This window comes from Geotrypetes seraphini, chromosome 9 (assembly GCF_902459505.1).
Source record: "Geotrypetes seraphini chromosome 9, aGeoSer1.1, whole genome shotgun sequence".
NCBI classification, from domain to species: domain Eukaryota; kingdom Metazoa; phylum Chordata; class Amphibia; order Gymnophiona; family Dermophiidae; genus Geotrypetes; species Geotrypetes seraphini.
The window spans coordinates 168,132,868-168,157,768 of record NC_047092.1 but is presented as its reverse complement, the minus strand read 5'-3'; the positions used below and the strand labels follow the sequence as shown (position 1 = coordinate 168,157,768).

General features: G+C 42.3%; 1 protein-coding gene across 6 annotated transcripts in view; it reads left to right on the top strand.

The window, feature by feature from the left end:
- The window catches only part of ZBBX (zinc finger B-box domain containing), a 172,473-nt gene that overhangs the window by 52,171 nt on the left and 95,401 nt on the right, over window positions 1–24,901 (top strand). For all 6 annotated transcript variants that reach the window (XM_033958619.1, XM_033958621.1, XM_033958622.1 and 3 more), the window contains one exon: window positions 11,737–11,908. In XM_033958619.1, the coding sequence (XP_033814510.1) occupies window positions 11,737–11,908 (172 nt within the window). The remainder of the gene's footprint in view (window positions 1–11,736; window positions 11,909–24,901) is intronic.

Here is a 24,901-nt window from a genome sequence, read left to right as displayed (position 1 = left end):
AAGTTGGTAGAGATCTGGAATGGACTTCCTGACCCTATTAGACTGATAGGTCAGCTACAACTATTTCGTAAAGCCCTGAAAACTTTGCTGTTCACACAATATTTAAACGGCTTAACTACAGTATCAACAAAATGATAACAATACAGCTTTTATTTCTCCCATGCTCTTCTTTATGTACTCTAGTCTTAAATACATGTGAACCGAGTCGAGCTCCGTTGGGAGATGACCTGGTATATAAACCGAAGATTAGATTAGATTAGATTAGGTTCTTTAAAAAATAGGTCATACAATCTAAAATTAATCTCTCTCCCTCTCCCAATATCGCCATAGTAAACCTCAGATCAGTTTACAATAAAGAACTCATTCTAACTGATATTGTTGCTGACAAGAATTGGGATATCCTTCTAATCATGGAAACATGGTTGAAAAACAATGATGGGGTTACACTGGGAACGCTATGCCTCCCTAGTTATCAATATTTGCATGCTAACATATAGACAAGAGTGGAGGGATGACATTGTAAAGTCTGACCTCACCCCACGGGCAATTGATTCTTTTAACAATGCAATCCTTAGAATGCCTTTTCTTTTCTCTAGGCCACAACAAAGAATTTATCTTTATCCTGATAAATAGAGCCCCTCACTCTCCTATGAGTGCCTTGGGCAAACTACTTGCTATTATTACTAAGCTAGTTATATCCTACAAGAAGGTTGTAGTCCTAGGAGACTTTAATTTTACTATCCCAACATTACTGGGGCCCCCACAGATTTTGTAACAACACTATCTTACCTAGGCTTTCTTCAGATAGTTACCTCTTCTACACACTCCACTGGTCATGTACTAGACCTGATCTTTACTCTGGAAGAACCATCATATGACCACAAACTGGCCAATTTTATGAATACGGCAGTATCCTGGTCTGACCTTCAGCTAATTTCCTTTAATCTCACCATCGATACTAAACAATCTGTTAACAGGAATAAATCCCTAATCAGAAAGTATTTAACCCTGATTCAGTCAACCTTGAGACATTTTCATTTGGCATATCCAAACTAATACGGTAGATAAGATTGAGCTACCTTATAAATCTTTTGAAGAAACTACCTTAACTTGTCATACAAGAGTAAAAGTCCTATATGAGAGCTGTGCAGATGTCAAGGAAATTAAATCTAACCCCCACAAATTCTCATCCCCCTTGTTTTACCAACATCCTTAGAACAAAAAAAGGAACTGAGGAAAGTGGAAAGGAAATGGTGCAAAACTAAGGATACAGATGATAAGTCCATCTGGAAAAAACTATTAGAAGATTATAAATTGGCCACCCAGGAATCAAGGAAATAATCAAAATCTACAAACAGACTTAAACAATTAAAACTTTTCTTCTTTTTTCCAGAAGAAAATAAACCAAATTCTCTCAAACCTCGATTCCGATGTGAAAATAATACCAATTTCCCATAACGATCTTGCTCCTTAAAAGGGAATCCAAGTTTGAAAACCTAAGTCATTTTGAGACTATTTCACTTGAGGACTTTACAAAGATAGTGGGCTCGATTCTTGATTCTTGTCCATCCAACCTCCTAATGTCTGTAAAGGTGTCTTTTTTAAATCAATTCTACCTCTGATCAATGCCTCCTTACAAACTGGTGTAGTGCCCAAGAATTGGAAATCTGTTGTGGTCTGACCAATTAAAAAAAACAACAAAAACACCTTAGATCCTAACAAACCGAGTAACTTCAGGTCTGTTTCCAACCTACCATTCATATCTAAGGTTTTAGTAAAGGTAGTACTAATGCAACTACAAATCTTTATTGACAGACAAGAAGCTCTTTCTATCTATCAGTTAGGATTCTGGTAATTCCATAACACTAAGACAGTCCTAACAGACATCATTGATTACTGCTGGAGTCTACTGGGCTAGTCCTGCTAAATTCAAATGCCGCTGTAACAGGATTGGCGTATCGTCACAAGAAACCCTGAATTTAAATGAGGAGGCTTCAGTGAAAAGCAGGAACAGATACTATGGATGAAACTCATTTGTATACAGATTTACATATGGATACTGCAAAGATACCTGGGAGTTTGTTATTCATCCTGAAGGGAAAAGGGGTTAGAAAACAATTCTCTTAGGACTAGTAATCTAGAAGGGGAGAACTTGTTAGGAGCTCTCAGGTGACCCTTGAGGGGATGAATTCTGGCATTTGCCTAACCCTTAGTAAGCCAAAAAGATCCTGACGTGGCCAGTGTGTGGCCAAGGACTTTGCCTTGTGGGGACCAGAGCGGGTCCAAAGGTACGCAGAGTAACCGGAAGTAACCTGTGGTAACAAGTGACTGGAAGCGACCAGAAGTAATCGCTTGGCAATTGGTGGTGACCACAGTAACTGGAAGTGACCACTTGCCAGCTGCCTTTGACACCCTTGACCACCCCCTTCTCTTATCTAGACTTAAAGACATTGGCATCACTGATGTAGAGGAACAGTCATGTCAGAGCCCAAACCAATCAAATATGGTGTGCCCTAGGGTACATTGCTTTCACCTCTACTATTTAAATTGTATATCAAACCAGTAATAGACATTGCTCTAAAATACCAGATCCAAATACACTGTTTCACAAACGACATGCAGTTATATCTCCCACTAGGTTTAAACCGTAACACCCAAATTACCAAACTGCAAAACTATCAGAAATGAAAAACTGGATGACTTCAAACAAACTATATCTGAATGCTGAAAAAAAAAAAGATCTCATCTGGATACGCAGAGAAAATTGCACCTACACTCACCTTTCCTTTTCCTGGGGATCGACCACTCTTATTGCCAAAGACCAGGTACACAGTCTGGGAATAATACTTGACTGTGCTTTTTCACTAATGAATCATGTTTTCATGGTTGTATCTACTTCCTTCTACTACCTATGCCAACTATGGATAATTCAGATGTACTTTTCGGAATCCAACTTTACTCCACTACTCTCTGCTTTCATCCTATCATGTATGGACTATTGTAATATTTGTTGGTCTGTCTGCAAAGAATGTCTACAATTCATACAAAATGCAGTAATTTGTTTAATAAAGAACCTTCATATCCATGACCCTGTTTCCCCAGCAAAAATCTCCACACACTGGTTGCCTATCGCCAAACGTATCTTTTAAGGGCCTGGTGGTGGATTTTGAAGTCTTTTACACCATGGTTTCTAGCTATATATCAAATAAACTACCACTCTATGTTCCATGTCAACCATTACGATCACAGGAAGAGAGACAACTGTACATACCTTCAGGATGGTTCCTCAATTTGGAGAGTGTCTGTAGGCGAGTCTACTCCATTTCCTGCTGAGACTCTGGAATCAAATGCTAACATGCATCAGATCTTTGGAAGGCTTATTGAATTTCAGGAAGGTAGTGAAAACCTACCACTTTACATGAACTTGACAGCAAACAGGAACTTTGACTGTCAATCAAGATAACTAATGATGTCTACAACTCTGTAACCATGAAATTATTGCTATCTAAGAGCATGAGTCTGTAATGCCTAGTTGCCAATGTATATAAAGTATGTTGCATCAGTCTGTAATACTTAGTCGCCTAATTATACTATGTATGTTTAATTTGTAACCTGTTCTGGGCTGTTTTGGGAAGATGGGCAAAAAAAAGGGAACATGACAGGCTGAGGTTATGATGATGTATAGAATGTTTACAGCACCAATTGATAACAGATGGTGTGTGTGTGTGGGGGGGGAGAGGGGTCTATAAATGTTCTCCATTAAGAGTACATGTTATCATAATCTGGAGTACATGTTATCATAATCTGTCATGTTCTCTTCAATAAGCCTCAAGCTTCACGTTGCCTAATAGCTTCTCAATTTACAAAGAGACTTTTTCATATCAAGCCACTGTTTCAGATACCTTCTTTATCATGGTGCATTAATGATGTTCTTATCTCCGTTTGAGCCAATAGTCTTTTTAATTCAAACATGTTACCTGGAAAGCGCTACTAGTGGTGACTTTGGAAGAATCGGTGAACTTGAACCTTTTTCAACTAAGAACTTTATTCTCCACGTTTTCAATGCAAATTACTTCTGTGTACTCATCCTAAATTCTTGGTAAACATGATCATACCTTTTCAGCGAGGAAATATTGCTACCTAAGTTTTGTCCTAAACTATTTAAAGAATCTATGCAAGAAGGCCCTCCACACTACTATACCCGAATGTAACTGGCCTTGAATGTCTAAGAAAGGGATGAGCTAAATCCAGTTCTCTTTCCCTTTCCACAATGAGAATGGCAAATGGGATCTTGCTTCCCACCTAAGAAGAACTGAATCCATCAGAAAATCTGCTCTTGCTTATTACTTGCATCGCACCAAACCTCACAGGACTTCAACTTAACTAACTGTTCCTGCCATTCTATCCTAACAGACTAGGAGCTCCTGTCACGAAAAGAACCATCTCCACACAGTTGGCGGACTGTATCTCCTTTTGCTATGCGTGGTCTGGGCTGACACTTGAAAGCCATATTACGACACACAAAGTTTAAGCAATGGCAACTTTAGTAGCTCATCTACATTCTACTTCCATTAAGGACATCTGTAAAGCACCACCTGTTCCTCAGTTCATGCCTTTACATCCCACTGCTGCTTAGAGTTTCATTCCAGAAGGGATAGATAGTTCGGCCAAACAGATCTATAAAGTTTATTTTCCACTTAGAAGTCAACTTCCTTCCAACTCTGTTGGTTTCGCTAAGCTCATGGTAGTTGTCAATAACCCTCAGAGGCAGGATCCTGGCAGCTAGGGAGTACCACATGTGAGAATATACTACATGCTTGTTCTCGGAAAAAAGTGTTTACCTGTAGCAGGTGTTATTTATTTAACAATCTTATATCCTGCTTAATACATAAAATGAATTATCCCAGGACAAGCAGGCAGCTATTCTTGACTGATGGGTGACGGCACCGACGGAGCCCCGGTACGGACAATTTTAGAGTGATTGCACTCTAAGAACTTGGAAAGTTCTGGTAGGCCGCACCGCGCACGCGCGAGTGCCTTCCCGCCCGACAGAGGCGCGCGGTCCCCAGTTTCTTAGTTTCCGCGGAGCTAAGAAGACGCGTCTCTCTCAACGGCTGTTGTGAGAGGATTTTTTTGTGAACTTCCCGCTCGCGTAAACTTTTTGAGGAATCTTATTTCCTTCCCTTTTTTCTTTATTTTCTTTCTTACAAAAAAAAAAAAAAACACTTTGTTTTTTTGCCTGTTTTTCGGCCTTGCCCCGGCGGGGCCTTTAGCCACCATCGAGGCCTCGGCCTTCGATTTGGCTGAAGCCGTTTTTACATTCATGCCCCCACAACCCGGCTTCAAAAAGTGCCAGCGGTGTGCACGACCAATTTCACTGACTGATCCTCATAATTGGTGTCTCCAGTGTCTTGGTCCCGACCATCGAGCGTCAACCTGCACCCGCTGTGCAACTTTAAAAAAGAGAACTCTTAAAAATCGAGAGATTCAACAAAAATTATTGTTTGGTGCCGAGATGTCTGATTCTACACCGGCACCGACATCGGCACCGGCGCAGTCGGCACCCACATCATCGACACCACGCGATACTGCGGCGGTGTCGACTCCAGGTAAGCCGGCTAAGAAGCCTTCCCCGTTGGAGCGTCCTCCGGTCTCGATGGCAGCGAGTCCAATTCTGCCGACCTCGAGGCGCCCACGGAAGCGCTCCGCTCCTATAGAGGTGAGCCCCTCGACATCGGGGTCCTCATCCTCGGAGCGTAGAGCGGCACCGCAGGTACCATTAAAGAAAAAGACGGTACCGGTGCCTTCCCTTGAGGAGCGTATAGCTGCTGTTCTGAAGGCACAACTTAAAGAACAGCTACAGCACCTCCTACCTCCAGCCCTGGCATCGAATTTACCGGTACCAGTCCGGTCTGAGCCACCGGTACCGATAGTGGACCGTCCTATTTTATCGATGTCCACTCTATCGGTACCGGTACAGTCGGTTTCCTCGGTCTCCATGCCGATTCTGGCGCCGGAGCCGAGAGCTCACCATCAAGCTGTACAGACTTCGGCTCCGGTGCGTACTGTAGCATCTCCCGGTACCGAATCAGGCAGGTCGGGGAAGTCTCTTCACAAGTCCCGGCATTTAGAGCCTTCCACTCCAGAGTCTCGAGACCGGAGTTTTCAGGTTCGAGACCCTGACTTATGGGGTGACTCGGAGGATCCTCTTCTTTCGGAGGGAGAATGCTCTTCTGATGATGAGGACCCGTCTGTTTTAGGAGCCTCCTCTAAACCAGAAGTGTCTTCCTTTTCTTCATTTTTGAAGGAAATGTGTGATGCTCTCTCCATTCCTTTGGAGGCTGAGTCAAAGAAATCCAAGGCTTTCCTTGATGCCTTGGACTTTGACCAGCCTCCAAAGGAATACCTTAAACTACCTCTCCATGATATTTTGAGAGAGACGTTTTATAAGAATCTGGAATCTCCTTTAACTATCCCTGGAGCTCCTAGAAAGTTGGATTCCTTGTATAAAGTCATTCCTATTCCTGGGTTTGACAAGCCCCAATTACCTCATGAGTCCCTTTTGGTTGAATCAACTTTAAAAAAGTCCAAAGGGGCTAGTGTATATGCCTCAGTCCCTCCTGGCAGAGAGGGCAAATCTATGGACAAGTTTGGTAAAAGGCTATACCAAAATGCTATGTTAGCAAATCGATCAGGAAATTATGCATTCCATTTCTCTTTTTATCTTAAGCACCTAATACAAAATCTCACTGCTTTTGAGAAATATCTTCCTGATAGGAAAAAGTCTGCTTTTCACCACACTTGTTCATCTCTTTTACAGCTTCGAAAATTCATGGTAAGATCTATCTATGATACTTTCGAGCTGACCTCCAGAGCCACTGCCATGTCAGTGGCCATGCGAAGGCTAGCCTGGCTTCGTGTTTCAGAATTGGACGTTAATCACCAGGATAGGCTAGCCAATACACCTTGCTTAGGGGATGAGCTGTTTGGAGATTCCATGGACTCCACTACCCAGAAATTATCGGCTCATGAGACCAGATGGGACACGCTTCTTAAACCTAAGAAGCCTCCACCAACCAGGCCCTTTTGTCCACAATCAACCTACCAACGTAGATTTGTGGCTCGTCCTCTGCCTCAAACTGCACAACAACCTAGGCGTCAGAGGCAACAGCGTCCAGCTGCTAGACAACCTCAGCAACAACAGCAGGTAAAAGCTACTCCTGCACAAAAGTCTACCCAACCCTTTTGACTTGGTTCTCCAGAACATAGCCAGTCTTCTCCCTCCTACTCAACTTCCACAGCCTATAGGAGGACGCCTTTCTTATTTCATAAGCCGTTGGGAACTTATCACGTCAGATCAGTGGGTTCTGAACATCATCCACCACGGCTACTCTCTCAACTTTCAGACTCTACCTCCTCCAAGTCAACCAAAAGAGTCTGCTTCGCACACTCAGTCTTTCCTTCTTCTCCAGGAGGTTCAATCCCTTCTCCTTTTGAACGCCATAGAGGAGGTTCCTCTAGATCAAAAGGGACAGGGATTCTACTCCCGTTACTTTTTAGTCCCCAAAAAAACAGGAGATCTCAGACCCATTCTAGATCTTCGCGATCTCAACAAATGTTTGGTCAAAGAAAAGTTCAAAATGCTCTCTCTAGCCACTCTTTATCCTCTTCTAAATCAAGGCGACTGGCTATGTTCTCTCGATCTCAAAGAAGCATACACTCATATACCGGTCAATCTGGCCTCCAGACAATACCTACGCTTCATGATCAATCGTTGTCATTACCAATACAAGGTGCTACCCTTCGGTCTTGCCTCCTCTCCGAGAGTATTCACCAAATGTCTGATTGTGGTGGCGGCCTTCCTGCGTTCTCACCACCTTCAGGTCTTTCCTTACCTGGACGATTGGTTGATAAAGGCCAATTCATCTCAGACTGTTCTTCTGGCCACCAACCAAACCATCAGGTTTCTTCAACTTCTGGGGTTCGAGATCAATCTACCCAAATCTCATCTCATCCCCACTCAGAGACTTCAATTCATAGGAGCTGTCTTAGACACAATCCTCATGAGAGCGTTCCTGCCGTCCAATCGTCTTCAAACGCTTCACTCTCTATGTCAGCAGGTGCTTCCACAGCGTTCCATCACAGCAAAGCAAATGATGGTTCTCTTGGGTCACATGGCCTCTACAGTTTATGTCACGCCTCTGGCACGTCTTCACCTGCGCACTCCTCAATGGACACTAGCTACCCAGTGGTCCCAAGCGACGGATCCTTGCTCACGTCACATATCTGTGACATCATCTCTTCGTCAGTCTCTACAATGGTGGTTGGTATCCTCAAATCTGTCCAGAGGTCTTCTGTTCCATCAACCTCCTCATCAACTAGTCATCACCACCGATGCCTCCCCTTATGCATGGGGAGCTCATCTGAACGAGTTCCAAACTCAAGGTCTTTGGACTGCCCAGGAAAAGAAGCGTCACATCAATTTCCTGGAACTCAGAGCGATGTTTTATGCCCTCAAGGCCTTCCAGCATCTTCTCTTTCCTCAAGTTGTTCTGTTATGCACAGACAATCAAGTTGCGATGTACTACATCAACAAACAGGGTGGGACGGGCTCCCGCCTCTTATGCCAGGAAGCCCAAAAGATCTGGACTTGGGCCATAAATCACCATCTATTCCTGAAAGCTATTTACATTCAGGGGGAGGAGAATTCCTTAGCGGACAAGCTCAGCAGAGTTCTCCAACCTCACGAATGGACAATCGATCCTGTAACTCTACAATCCATCTTCGCTCAGTGGGGCACCCCTCAGATAGACCTCTTTGCAGCTCCTCACAATCATCAGCTGCCCCTATTCTGCTCCAGACTCTACTCACCTCACCGTCTGGCAGCGGATGCTTTTCTCCTCGATTGGTCCAATCTGTTCCTGTACGCTTTCCCTCCTCTGCCTCTCATGTTGAGAACCTTGTTCAAGCTCAAGAGGGATCAAGCAACCATGATTCTGATTAGTCCGAGGTGGCCCAGGCAACATTGGTTCTCCCTTCTACTTCAACTCAGTTCCAGGGAACCTTTTCTTCTGCCTCTGTATCCTTCTCTGCTTACTCAGCATCAGGAAACTCTTCTACACCCCAACCTACAGTCTCTGCACCTGACAGCTTGGTATCTCTCGGGCTGACTTCTCATGATACTCTCTTGTCTCAGCCTGTTCGTTCAATTCTGGATGCCTCCAGGAAACCGGCCACTCTTCAGTGTTACCATCAGAAGTGGACACGGTTTTCTTCATGGTGTCTTCTTCATCATTATGATCCCACTTCCCTTGCAGTGGAGACATTGTTGGATTATCTCCTTTCTTTGTCAAACTCTGGCCTCAAGTCCACTTCAATCAGAGTCCATCTTAGTGCTATAGCAGCTTTTCATGAGCCAATCCATGGAAAACTCCTCTCAGCTCATCCCTTAGTGTCCAGGTTCATGCGGGGTCTTTTTAATGTGAAACCACCTCTTAAAGCCCCTCCTGTTATCTGGGATCTTAATGTAGTTCTTTCCGCTTTAATGAAGCCTCCATTTGAACCCTTGGCTACTGCTTCTTTCAAGTTTCTCACTTGGAAGGTGCTTTTTCTTATTGCTCTTACCTCTGCCAGGAGGGTCAGTGAGCTCCATGCACTAGTGTCGGATCCACCTTTTACGGTCTTTCATCATGACAAGGTGGTTCTGCGTACTCATCCAAAGTTTCTCCCGAAGGTTGTCTCTGAATTCCATCTCAACCAATCCATTGTTCTGCCTGTCTTTTTTCCAAAACCTCACTCTCATTCTGGTGAACAGGCTTTACATACTTTGGACTGTAAGAGGGCTCTGGCTTACTATTTAGACCGTACTAAGCCTCACAGATCGTTCCCTCAACTCTTTCTGTCCTTTGATCCAAATAAATTGGGACGTCCTGTTTCTAAACGTACGTTGTCTATTTGGCTGGCAGCGTGCATTTCATTCTGTTATGCTCAGACCGGACTGCCACTGGAAGGTTCTGTCACAGCCCATAAAGTCCGAGCTATGGCAGCATCTGTAGCTTTCCTCCGGTCCACGCCCATTAAGGAAATCTGCAAAGCTGCCACTTGGTCCTCAGTTCATACTTTTACATCTCATTATTGTCTGGACACATTTTCCAGACGGGATGGACACTTCGGCCAATCTGTTTTGCAAAATTTGTTTTCCTAATGGCCAACCTTCCCTCCATCCCTCTTTTTGTTAGCTTGGAGGTCACCCATCAGTCAAGAATAGCTGCCTGCTTGTCCTGGGATAAAGCACAGTTACTTACCGTAACAGGTGTTATCCAGGGACAGCAGGCAGATATTCTTGCGTCCCTCCCACCTCCCCGGGTTGGCTTCTTAGCTGGCTTATCATAACTGGGGACCGCGCGCCTCTGTCGGGCGGGAAGGCACTCGCGCGTGCGCGGTGCGGCCTACCAGAACTTTCCAAGTTCTTAGAGTGCAATCACTCTAAAATTGTCCGTACCGGGGCTCCGTCGGTGCCGTCACCCATCAGTCAAGAATATCTGCCTGCTGTCCCTGGATAACACCTGTTACGGTAAGTAACTGTGCTTTTTCTCACAACCTGCCCATCTCCCCTGTTTGGCTTTTTATCTTTGTAACTGAACTGATGGTCCTGTATGCTGGCAGTGGGTGGGAAGGCATGTGCAGCTAGCCAGAAGTCTAATTATCGGTGCTTCCTCTGCTCACCGGCTGCCTCTACAGCTTTGGATAAATGAGAGAGGGAAGAAGGAAATACAGTTTAAACTCCTCTTGCTGACTTACAAGTGCATTCGCTCTGAAACCCCCTAATATCTCGCTTCACTTATGCTCCTCCCCATGATTTCCGTTCATCGGGCAAGCCCTTCTTATCTATACCCTTCTCTTCCACTGCCAACTCCAGACTCCTTCCCTTCTTTCTTGCAGCATCGTATGCCTGGAACAGACTGCCTGAATCAATTTGTCATGCTCCACCCCTAGCAGCGTTCAAATCCAAGCTAAAAGCCTACTTTTTTGAATCTGTTTTCAACTCTTAACTCCCACTCACTGCTGTCAGATGCCTATACCCACTGTATCATTTCCTCTACCATAATCTCCCCAACCCCAAAATGTCCTGTCTAAATTAGATTGTAAGCTCTTATGAGCAGGGACTGTCTATTGTATGTTAAAAATGTACAGCGCTGTGTATACCTTTCAGCGCTTTAGAAATAATAAATAGGAGGAGGAGGAGGAGGGAGGGAGAGTTGTCAGGACCAGCTCTGTTGCTTTGGGAACGGAGGGAGGGAGGGGGTTGTCAGGACCAGTTCTGCTGTTTTGGCTAAGGGAGGGAGGGAGAAGGGGGAAGAGAAAGTGACCCAGAAAGAAGGGAAGAACAGATGTTGGACCTATAAGTGGGGGTGGGGAGATGATAGAGTGAGGTGGAAAGGGAGACAAAACTATTTTAACAGTAACTTTCAAATAACCAGAGACTACAGTTATCCGACATCCACCAGATAACTGAGATTCTACTGTATTAGTAAATAGAAAACTTTTTCCAGCTTCTCCAGTAATGACCATTCTTATTTATTTTTACTTTTAATTTGTTAGTTATGTTATTGCAAGACAACTAGAGAAGATGTTCCAATGTGGTTCAAAAGCTTTTGTAATCCCGAAAGAAAATTGAGAGGCTTAATAATGATGATGGAACAGATTTGATAACCACCATTTGTGACTTTTAATTAGACAGTTTCTTCTGTGTCAACAAGAACTGAATCTAGAAATGAATCAGGTGGAGTGCTATTAAATGGTGTCTTTGAGACAGAATCTACAGGGTCTCTTAAAGAAATTTTAATGGAGTGGAGAAAAGAAAACGAAGAACACAAAGAGAGAGAAATTTCACAGGAATCTGAACAAGGTATGGATTTTTTTTCCCCTATATACATGTTTCTTACCACTTATTTATTTTTTTTTCTTATAATACAGTAAATGCAGCCATTTTCCTATAATACAGTAAATGCAACCATTTTTAAACTTTTAAGTACATTTAAAATTGTTAGCATCTACCAGCCTTCTATAAAACTACTGGAGCTTAGGAGTCTGGGAATAATAAAGTGAAAAGCCATGCTTTTGTCAGCTTTCTAAATCTTAATACAGTACAGTCTTTGATTATCTGATTTTCACTAATCTGACCATCCAACATATTTGAAAGCACTCCCCAGTGACACTGTCATGACATCATCAAGAAGCATGAGACTTCTCTTTTCTGTTTTCTGGTATATCACAGAGAGAGGTTTTGTACCTGAGACAATGATGTAATTGTTGACAATGATGTGAATACTGTGGGGGAATGGGAATGGAGATGACGCCAATGAAGACACTCTGCTGCTTCATGGATTTACACACACTAAATCTTCCTACTTCTCACCTTGCACTGTGGGAAGATTTAGCGTGTGTAAATCCCTGAAGCAGCCGAGTACGGTGAAACAAGGCCTTGTTGAGTGGTTAAATGGTGTTTTCAGCGTGTTTCACTTGCTTGCTGAAGGATTCCTAATCATGTGTGTAGAAACCGGTACGGTATCTTTTATTGCATATAATTTATTATACTTGAACCCATGACCTTTGAAAGTTGAGAATAGGGCTTTTACCCATTGAGCTACAGCAGTTTCCATTCAGGTGGCTCTTCCTGCCCTGTGATATGATACCTTAGGGATATTCTAAGGTATGATCTCCTCAGGTATCATATCTGAGCCACCTGAAAGAAAGCAACTCTAGCTCAGTGGTTTAGAGCACTGCTTTCATTGTCCAAAGGTTATGGATTTGAATCTCAAGTATGGTCAGCTCCCCCAGCACATATTCCTATTTTATTAGTGGCATTCTACCTTCCAGGTGCACCTTGATGATTTCACAATGAGGTCACCATTGTGCAGCTGGAGACATCCATTTTAAATGAACTACAAGCCATGCTGAGGTGTGTATCTCTTTTTTCTGTTTTTTATCATTTTGGAAATGAAGTTATCTAAACTAAACTAAAGCTTAACTTTGTATACTGAGTCATCTTTCTGAGAAGGCTCGACTTGGTTTTCATGTGCTTTGCTTGCTTAATACAGCTCTTTCAAGAATTAGCTCATTGCAGCACTCTTTATTTTGAAAAAAAGGGTAGCTTTTTAGCAAGACATATAAGGCTATATTCTTCATGTGCTGTGCTTCAGTAAATGGATCTTTTCCTATAATTAGCAAATGCCATTGCTGTTTCCCACACAAATAGAAGGTTTTGTATGCAATATCTTTGAATTCATGTGCCCTGTTTATGTGGTACATTATTACATGTATTTTGAGCTTAATAAAGCAAAAATAAAAATTATATTTAGCGAAATGCATTGGAGACGTCCAAAGCCCGCCTAAGTCCTGTCTACCTGACTTACGCCTATCGATTGCCCAAACCACGCTCAAAAGTAGACCTGCTTTACAATGCCTATAAGACCTAGTTTTACAATTGTTATACAGCTCACTAGCTCACTCACATTTCTGGTTCAAATCCCACTCACTCCCTGTGACAGAAGAGACATTAAAAACAGATTAAACCAGTTAAAAAAATAAACTATAGTGGTGCCAGCATTTCACAGCATACAATTTTGATGAAAAGCAACATAAAATCGCCAGTCTTATAACGTCATAATAATGAAACATGACAATGTTATAGACTTTGTTCTGAATGTCTAACTTACGCCTAAAATGTGATTCTATAAAGGACGTGTACAAATGTGAACGTCAAACTCACAATGAGCGCAATTCTGTAAAAGACGTCTAACTTTTGTGGAATTGCGCCTTTGGAGACGTCCAAATCACGCCTAACTTTAGATGCACTATACAGAATCAGGGCCTTAATAGTTGATAGTTGGGATTTTTTGCATTCTTTGTAGAAAGCTCATACATGCCAGAGCCCACACCGCCATATCCTACTACTACTACTTATGGGGTTCCTCAAGGGCCTATTCTCTCTCCATTATTATTTAATATTTTCCTTGCTCCTTTAATTACCCTATGTCAATCCGTGGGTTTTCAAATTTTTGCATATGCAGATGATATTCAGCTCCTGCATCCGATAGATTCCAATAAAATTTCTGATATCCAAGAGATCAGTGAGAAACTCGACCAGGTTTATCAATGGCTAAATACGAATAAACTGGCTCTTAACATCAAAAAAACAAACGTGATGCTCTTCCCATGGAAAGAAAATTCTACTCTCATTGCACCTCTCACCATAAAAAGTGTGCCCCTACAAATAGTCAATAAAATAAAAATCTTAGGGGTGATTTTTGACACCAAACTGAATTTCCATGAACATATCAGTAATACTGTTAAAACCACCTTTTACAGATTACGCAGGATTCGATCTATTTCAAAATTTTTATGTCCAAAATCGTTAAACATTCTTATTCACTCTTTAGTGATTTCTAAATTAGATTACTGTAATGCTCTCTTTAAAGGTATATCACTAACCGAACTCAAACGCCTACAAATTATTCAAAATGTTTCCATAAAACTCATTACTAAATCCAGAAAATTTGATCACGTTACACCCCTTCTAAAAAACGCACATTGGCTTCCAGTTATCCATCGGATAACATACAAACTTTGTTTACTTATCTTTAAATCTTTACTTTACAAGACTCCAGCATTCATATACAAGCTATTAATACCATATCATCCAAGCAGAACTTTAAGATCTAACGAGCAAAATTTATTGACCATTCCTTCCTTGAAGATTATTAATACCAGACGGCAGTTTATCTTTTCAGTAACCGCTCCACAGACCTGGAACGCTCTTCCAATTTATTTAAGAATGGAACAGGATTTAGGAAAATTTAAAAGTAATCTAAAAACATTTCTTTTTAACGATGCTTTTAATATTTAATTCAATAATTCAAAAGCCAGTGATTCTATTATTCTATGTTTTAGTGTTATATGATTCCCTATTGTGTTTTTCCTTTGTTTCGCTTTTCTTTAATTAATTATATTTCAAAACCCTATCTTACCCTATGTAATGAGAACATGTACTGAGTATTACCCGATGTTATTATTTAATTTGTATTGTTTGTCTCCCATTGAATGTATTTTTAAATGTTCATCGCTTAGAATTTTGATTAAGCGATTAATCAAGAGAAATAATAAACTTGAAACTTGATCCCCTCCCTCCCCTCAAGTCTGCCTTGTGATAGAGATGGCCCTCAGTATGTTTGTTTATTTAAGATTTGATATACTGCTCCTGCATTTTACTGACCTAAGCAGTTTACAATGTATCAAACTAAAATGAAATTAGGTACTTGAGAAAAACTACCCTATCTGTCCTGAAAGCTCACAATCTAGCTAAAGTAGCTGATTAAAATAAAAATATGTAATACATTTCCAAGATCAAAAATCAAAGAAATAGAAATAATGAAAGAAGATAAATTAAAAAGAAAAGTCTCCGAGGCACCAAAGAAGCAGGACCAGGAACCACGCCAATGACACCAGTCACCGGACAGGCAAGGCCAGGCGCCGCTGACAGCAGACCCCTGAAATGAAGTCCAGTTTCCCTTCGATGTGTCCAACAACACAGCTGTAGGAGGGCAAGTCTGCCGAGGAGAGGGCGAGAACGGGCAGGTCACAGGAGATCATCCGACGCTGGCATTAGTCCACCGCTTGTGACCACGTCGGGGCCGTGCTGCATCGCACCGATTGCTTCCCCCTTTTGCTGCTGGACAAGAACCCAGACAGGGAAAGCTGTGTTGGACCAGCTGATAGAATCCCCAGGAAGAGCAGCAGTTGGGAAAGATGAAAGAAAACACAGTTCCTTCAGAACCTCAGTACAACATCTTATGGTAATGGACTTGCACCCATTTATTTTAATGCTTTACTTTTACGTGGGATATATTTAATTAATGCAGTAAGCTTTACTGCTATGTTGTCTCCATTGCCATTGTGAAGCTTTCTCTATGATCAGAGTTTATTTGGTGTTTAAAAAATGAGAGAGAATACTACACATATATCAGAGAGCTTTGATTTAACAAGTGAGAAGTGCACACTTAAGGGTAGTTTGTACAAAAATAGGGGTGCTATGCACCCTTACTGTAATGGTAACTGCACAGTAAATTGCCATCTTAGAAAAGGGCATAGGTCAATATGGCATGCCTAACTTTAGACGCGAGCACTTGTACCGTGTCAAAGGCTGGTGTAAATGCTGATGCCTAAAAGTGGCAGCTGCGTGCATAAGTGATAATATTCTGTAACTTGTAAATGCAACTACAAGACATGTCCCTGACCCACACTTGGTCATAGCCCCATTGTAGTTGTGCACTACAGCATTTAGGTGCAATCTCCTACATTCTGCATAGATCAGCCAAACTTGGGTGGCCAAATTGGGGCGCAGATCCCTAATGCATTTTCGAGCTTGTTAGTTAGTTTCTAACAGTTATTGGGGTTAATTGGGACTGACTTGGCACCAATTTGGATTTGGACATGCATCTGCCCTAGTTGCTATTCTCTAACATATGCTATAATGTCATAGCATGCAATTCAAAAGGGACAGAGCTATGAGAGGATTACGGGCAGATCGGTGCGCATTCCCAGACGTGTGTCATATCCACACCTAAGTTGGCTGCTGCCATTAAATCAAGTTTCAACAGGCATAAACCCAGCACCCAGTTTTAGTCACAATATCTGCACTAAGCAAATATTCCTCAAAGTACATACCTCCCTTTTGCAGAACACTAATTTATCATGGATCTGTCCAGCACCTACCTTTGGGAACCATTTACTGAATCTGACACTTTATAAAAGTGCCTAAGTAGCACTTCAAGGCTATTATTGGTACGTAATGCCAACTGATGCTTAATTTAACAATTAGTTTAGATGTGCAACTGGCATTATTCTGTAATTTGTGTGCCAAATTTGCATACTAGTTGGAAATTTGGGCATCCAACTTTATAGAATCGGGGTAGGCATAAAATGCATTTTCCCATCCTTAGTTTGCAAACTCATGCATGTCTGTTCATGGACTTGGCATGGAAAGACATGGTAAAGCATGTCTCATTAGGGCAATACTTGTCCATCTTTTTGTGGCTGGAACCCCAGGATAGTGGCCAAGTAAAATTGTGTGGTGCCCTCCTCCTTTGAAGGTACAGAATAATGATTCACCTGTGGAGAGTCCACCTAAGTTGTGACCCCAATTGGGGTCCCAGCCCATAGTTTGAGAAGCTTTGCATTATGGTGACAGGTGCTGTGTGAAGCATGTGTTTGTGTGTATGTCTTTGTACCTATGTGTATGGAAAGCAAACAGATGGAGTTATGCTTAGGCAAAACATGCCTTAAACAACAGAAAAATATATCCTATTTTATGTTTATTGGAAAAGTAATGCCCAAAATATTTGAAACCCTTAGAAATAATACTGCAAATATTAGTTGAGGCATCTATAATAATAATAATAATAATTTTATTTTTATATACCGCCTAACCAGGAATGGGTCTAGGCGGTTCACAACAAGTAAAACTGAACATACAGTGAAGAATACAATTTAAAATGGAAATACATCAGATAGTAAAACATAAGAAATGCATAAAATTTTAAAAGACAACAGAATGCATTAGGATACAAATTTATCAAATAATTGGGTCTTCAATAATTTTCTAAAATCAAGATAGGAGGAAGCTCCTAGCATAATTTTTCCAAACCAAGCATTCAGTTTAGCAGCCTGGAAAGAGAGAGTTCTCTCAAGAAACCTTTTATAACAGCATAATTTAGCAGAAGGGAATGTAAACAAACAAAGAAAAGCACTTACTTCCAGATATGTTTTAAATGAGATCATGGGTTATGATGATTTGAAATAGGGTTGCCATAATATTCAAATATGGAAAAAAAAAAGGGAAAGCTAATAGTGAGAAGTCATTCCCAAGAAACTAGACGTGTGAATTCTTTTACTATAGTATTGTTTTGTTGGGGACCTTCTGCAGATGGAATGATTTCAGAGATAAGGATAGGTGAATTATATGAAAGTCAGAACAACTTAGGTAAGTTAAGTTAAATGTTTATGAACTGAAAACAAACCAAAATTATTGTGAGTTACATATGAATGTTTCCTATGTAAATCATTTTGGGGGTGGTGGAAACATTGTTCTTCGTAACTGCTATTTTTATTATTTTTTTTCCATTTAGCATTGTCTTCATCAGTCGACCAGAACGGAGGCCTAGATTCCAGTCTGGCAACCTTACAGGAAAAGTTGCCTGAAGGAGATGAGGCAACTGAATTAGATGTGGACCCGGAATCAACCATCCAAGCTCAGACGTTATTCAAACCAATTCAGCCTAGTATTCAGTCAAATCAGAAAATGAAAGACCCAGAGAAAGAACTTCTTATAGCCCAGCAGCAGCAATGCAGTCTGGTGGCATCTGGAATAGCTTCTAGAAACAAACATTTGAAAAGGATTTACTATGCTGTTCTCAGAGCTAATTCTGGAGTGCTTTCTTTGACCCGTAATATAGACATTCTAGCTAATCGTACCCTGACTTTGCATGCTGAACAAGTAAATGCTAATCATACAATGGCCTTAAGTATGCAATATTTCACAGAGCTCATGAAGAGACTGGAATTTGCTATTAATAAATTTGGTTTCAGATTCTTATCCACCGATGGCACGCTGGCTCATGATTTGTCACAGTCTGCTGGATACCCCATGTCAAGAACAAAATCTGCACCTAACCATGGGAAAGCCTGTACCAGAGAAGGATGTCTCAGGTCATCAAGAGCAGCTGCAGCACTTTAAGATCTTATATAACAAAAGCAATAGGCACAGATAGGAGCTGCGATTCTGTGTTTCTGTGAAAAATTAAAATGTTTGAGTTTAATATACAGGCCTAGTTTTTGCTTTATTTTTGTTCACCAAGAAACATAAACATAATGAATGCTCTGAGTTAATATTGTTTGACTCAAAACAGATTTGACCAAAATTTTTATTTTTCCTCACAAATTTCAGCATATTGATCTAAGAACTGGAATCTTATTCAAGTGCTAGCTGAAATTCTTACAGAGACTGTTGCTGTTGGATTGCTTCATTTCAAGCATGTGCCATATGTAGGGATTGTGCACTACATATATTTGGGAATATTATAACAAAGCCTTGCTTTAGTGTTTAACACTATAGTGTTTAAGCCTAGTTGGCATTAATGAAATTGTTTGCCATGGGCAAATGGCATTCTAATGTGCTGCTGAGAGAAAATGATTTTTGGTTTAAATAAAAAGATATTTTCTTCATAATATGAGGGTAATTTAAATAACAGGACCCCTGTTTTTCTTGTGTCAGTAAATAGCATTTGAGCCCTCTTGGAACTGTGCATCATGAACATTCTCTTTGTTAGAAATCAAAATGGATTTGAAAACATTTAGGTGTGGTACACTTAAAAATGGAAAGTTAATATATCCTTGGAATGGATATTACAAACATTTGGGCATTGATCTAGCTGGGAAGCTATATATTTTGTGTTTTGCCCAACTTAATCCTAACACTTTTTCAGAAATGCCTTTCCAGTGCAATAGGCAAGACATTCTGGACAGTAGGGTTATTTCCCTTTAGCCACCATGCTCCTGCAGAAGGAATCCACTTTGGATTTTTACTCTGCCTCCGTTATACTTCACTGGGCTCTCTAGTTCCACCTTCAGTTTTTTCTTTTACATGCATGACTGCAGGAGTGTTTGTTCTGCTCTCCCCATTTTATTATTTTTAACTTGATGTAATTTTGTTTCTTTTTCAGGCAATTTAGTGCTTGGAGAGAATTTGAAGCTCTGCCAGCTTGAGAATTCACAGACTTTGGTTTGTAGCTGACAGACCGATCCTACTGGGTAGTTAGCCAGCCTGCATAGTTTCTCTAGACTTCAGGGCCTTCCCTGAGGTAGTCTCACCTCCTGTTAATCAGAGATCGAGCGCAGGCTGTTAGGTGCCCTTAGGAGGCTTGGCTGGGTCTCGCAGGGTAACGGCTGCATCGTCGCACCTTTGTTCATCCTGGTGCGCATCTGGTAGTCCGTAAGAGTGGAGGTGTAGTCAAACATAGGAGTCTGACTGGCAGCCCGATGATCAGCTTTCCAGAACCATTCCCAGCATTGTGACAGTGAAATTTCTCATCCAGCTATTGTAAGAGAGCTGAAAGCAGGTTGCAGCACAGCTTTTCTCAGGTAACAGTGAGTATACAGGCTGACAGAGGGAGGTTTGAAAAGTGGGGTTTTGAATGTTCCCCTGTGTTCCCCCCTGAAAAATCCTAAAATTGCCATTTTTATAGTTTAGGAAGTGTGAAAAATGTTTTTTTTATAATTATTTTAATAATTTTAAAACAAATACAAAGTGCAATATAATATATAAACAAATGGTACAATAAAACTGCACTTATATCTAACAAATAATAATACAAGTACATTTCACCCCCCCCCCTCCCACCCACCCTGTATGTGTGTGAAACTCCTTTAGAAATTAAAGGCTTATACTAGTGATCAGTTTTTACAAATTTCGCTAATGGACCCCCAAGTATCTTTAAATTTTGTATAATGTCCCAGTTCCAAATTCATTCGCTCATATCTATAAAATTGACACAGATTTTCCTACCAAAAGTTAACATTCAGTCTATCCCAGTTTTTCCAATTTTTTGTAATTAACTGCATCGTTATCCGTGTCATAAGAAGTAATCTGTTCTGGCTTGCACTAACTGGACTCTTGGATTAGCAATCACGGGATATGGAGGGCTATGTATGTTAATGCACACAGTTTAGGCAATAAGATTCTAGAATTAGAGACCGAAATAATGAATGCCGACCTTGACGTGGTGGCAATATCCGAAACTTGGTTCACAGACTCTCATGGGTGGGATATGGCTATACCGGGATACAACTTATTTCATCAGGACAGAGAGAGAAAGTCAGGGGGAGGGGTGGCATTATACATTAAAGAAGACATCAAAACTACCAGAATCACAGATGTCAAGTACACCGGGAAATCCCTCTGGGTGAACCTGGCCAGAGGCAGGGAAAAATGCCTGTATCTTGGTGTAGTATATAGACCTCCAAGACAACTGGAAGACAAAGACTCCAAATTAATTGAAGACATAGAGAATATCACTCTACGGGGAGACGCTATTCTGCTAGGGGACTTCAACATGCCTGACGCAGATTGGAACTCATACTCAGCAACAACCAGTGGCAGCAGGAGACTGTTAACATCCATAAAGGGAGCACGACTCAAACAAATGGTATTGGAACCCACTAGGGCCCAGGTGATCCTGGACCTGGTACTCACCAACGAGGATAGCGTCTCGAAGGTCTCGGTAGGAGATACGCTAGCCTCCAGCGACCACAACATGGTGTGGTTCTACCTCAGGAAAGATTTCCCTAGATCAAACACAAAAACAAAAGTACTCAACTTCCGAGGCACTGACTTCGAACGCATGGGACATTTCGTCCACCGGACACTGCAGAACCAAGCTACGACCGATGATGTGGAAGCCTGAAATCTACCATACATGAAGCGACAAGCCTCTACATTAAATCAATACACAAACGGCGGAGAAACAACAAACCCCAATGGTACTCCGAAGAAATCTCGCACCTCGTCAAGGAGAAGAAAAAAGCATTTATTTCCTACAAATGAACGGAGACTAGGGAAGCTAAACTAGAACATAGGGCGAGGTCTGCAGTGGTCAAAACGGCAGTCAGGGAGGCCAAACTTCGAGTGGAAGAGACTCTGGCAAAGAACATGAAGAAAGGGGACAAATCCTTCTTCAGGTATATTAGTGATAGGAAAAAGAACACAGACGGGATAGTATGCCTTAGAAAACCAGATGGGAACTGCGAAGAATCAGATTCCGATAAAGCAGAACTACTGAATGAATACTTCTGCTCGGTCTTCACCTGCGAGGCACCAGGGCACGGTCCGCAGTTGCAGGCAAGGCTCAGCGTGGAAGACCCGTTTCAGAATTTCGAGTTCACACCTGGCGACGTCTACTATGAATTGGCAAGACTCAAGGTGAACAAAGCCATGGGACCGGACATTCTACACCCCAGGGTGCTCAGTGAGCTGCGTGATGTCCTGGCAGAACCGCTATCAGGACTCTTCAATCTCTCCCTAAGTTCGGGGAGAGTCCCCATAGACTGGAAAACAGCTAACGTTGTTCCACTGCACAAAAAGGGTTGCAGGGCAGAGGCTGCAAACTACAGACCGGTGAGTCTCACATCAATAGTATGCAAACTCATGGAAACACTATCAAACGTAAATTAGACGCAATCTTGGATGAGGAGAATCTACGGGATCCCAATCAACACGGATTCACCAAGAGTAGGTCCTGCCAATCCAATCTCATCAGCTTGTTTGACTGGGTAACAAAACAGTTAGACTTGGGAAAATCCGTGGACATCGTATACCTAGACTTCAGCAAAGCTTTCAATAGTGTTCCTCATCGCAGGCTGTTGAGCAAGATGAAATCAATGGGGCTGGGAGAAACACTAACTACATGGGTCAATGACTGGCTGAGTGGCAGACTTCAGAGGGTGGTAGTTAACGGTACCCTCTCTAAAACATCGGAGGTGACCAGTGGAGTACCGCAGGGCTCAGTCTTGGGCCCGCTCCTTTTCAACATATTCATAGGTGACCTAACTCAGGGGCTTCAAGGTAAGGTAACGTTATTCGCTGACGACGCCAAACTATGCAATATAGTGAGAGATGGCAATTCACCCGATAGTATACTAGACACAGAACCTACATTTGTTGGAGCTTTGGTCCTCGACCTAGTAGCTGGGCTTCAACGCTAAGAAATGCAAGATCATGTACCTCGGCAGCAGAAATCCGTGCAGAACTTACACCTTGAATGGTGAAACCTTAGCTAGAACTTCAACAGAACGAGACTTGGGAGTGATCATTAGCGGAGACATGAAAACTGCTGATCATGTGGAGAAGGCTTCATCTAAGGCAAGACAGTTGTTAGGTTGCATCCGCAGGAGTTTCGTCAGCCGGAAGCCTGAAGTCATAATGCCATTATACAGAACCATGGTGAGGCCTCATTTGGATTACTGTGTGCAATTCTGGAGGCCACACTACCGAAAAGATGTGCTGAGAGTAGAGTCGGTGCAACGGATGGCCACCAGGATGGTCTCGGGGCTCAAGGATCTATCGTACGAGGAAAGGCTGAAAAATTTGCGGCTGTACTCGCTCGAGGAACGTAGGGAGAGAGGAGACATGATCGAGACGTTTAAGTATATTACTGGCCATATCGAGATGGAAGAAGAGATTCTCTTTCTCAAAGGACCCTCAGCCACAAGAGGGCATTCGCTCAAACTCAGGGGCGGGAAATTTCATGGCGACACCAGGAAATATTTCTTCACCGAGAGAGTGGTTGATCCTTGGAATGAGCTCACGGTACAGGTGATCGAGGCAAACAGCGTGCAAGAATTTAAGAGCAAATGGGATGCCCATGTGGGATCCCTTAGAGGGTTAAGCCAAGGGAACCTGTCACCAGGAGTGGGATCCCTAGGATAGTAGACTTGGGGGTGGGTTAGTAGAGTGGGCAGACCTGATGGGCTATGGCCCTTATCCGCCGTCATCTTATATGTTTCTATGTTTCTATAATAAAGTCCCAAATATTGTGATTTTGGCATTAATTTCTTGACAGCAGCCATCTTGAATTTTTAGCAATTTTTTTTTTCTAAAGCTCCCTGCATCTTCAAAACTGCAAATTTTGCCTAGAATCTTGCTGGGATGGAGTCTTTGGGCTCTTCTCATGTGAATTCTTGCCAGGATTATACAAATTTACTGCCACATGGCACAGCCGGTGGGGTGCAGTATCCAGCTTAGCCTCTCCGAAACGTTCAGCTAGCCCAGCAGGGCGGCCTTTGTGACTTTCGGGACTTGGCACGGCTGATAATTCCATCCACCAGGCTGCAGATCTATCACAGCTTAAGAAACACAAATTTGAGTCACCTAAAGGTGACTCTGTGCCCCAAAAACTGGACACTTTCTTCTGACTTTTGAAATTTTTGTGGTCTGAATCTCAGAACCAGTATTCTTCCCCTGTGCAGTCCCAATCCACCTCCATGATGTTGCTTCTTTGGACACATCTTTGCTTCTCTCGGTCTCTGTGCTTGCGCTGACTGACCCTACTCTGGAGGATCCTGATGCTGATGACTTGCGCTTCCCGAGGTGGGAGATCAGGGACTCTGTGCTGGATCTGAGAATCCCTCTGGGGATTTTGGAGCCTGGAAATGCTCTCACTAACCTGCACTTATTTGAGTCTGCGGCTTTGATGGATCTTATTTCTGCATCTTTGCAGGTTATCATTTTGGTCAATCAACCAGCTCTGTCTACTTATTCCTCCTGGCTTTGTGATGTGTGCTTGCAGTCTTCTATCTTCCCCTGGCATTCTGATACATGCGTTCTGGTCTCGGAGCAGTTTGCCTCTCCGGAGGGTGCCCTGAAAATTGCTAGAGCTATGTCACGCTGGTATCATCTGGTACAGGAGTGTCAATGGCTTTTGGATTAGTCCAGGATGGTTTCTTTGGTGGTGCAGGTGGCTTAACTTACCTGTCTCCCCAGTGTAGGTGGTATAGTGTTAGAGGATATGCAGGACCGCCATGTGGATGTGGTCCTCAGGAAACTCTTTGACGCAGCAGCTGCTTTAGGTATTAAAGTTGCTTAGGCAATGTCTTTTGTCTCATGAGCCACTTTCTCTCAAATGCGGATACTGGAGTGAGGCGGTGTATCCCCCTCCACTTTTTTGGTTATGTGTGTTTGGCAGAGGTGTCAGTGTACTCCATCTCTCTGCAGAATGCTTTGGTTTAGGCAGCGGACTGATGATTCCACTTCCAAGTCAGCTGGACTGTTTTTGCAGGAGGACCTATTTTT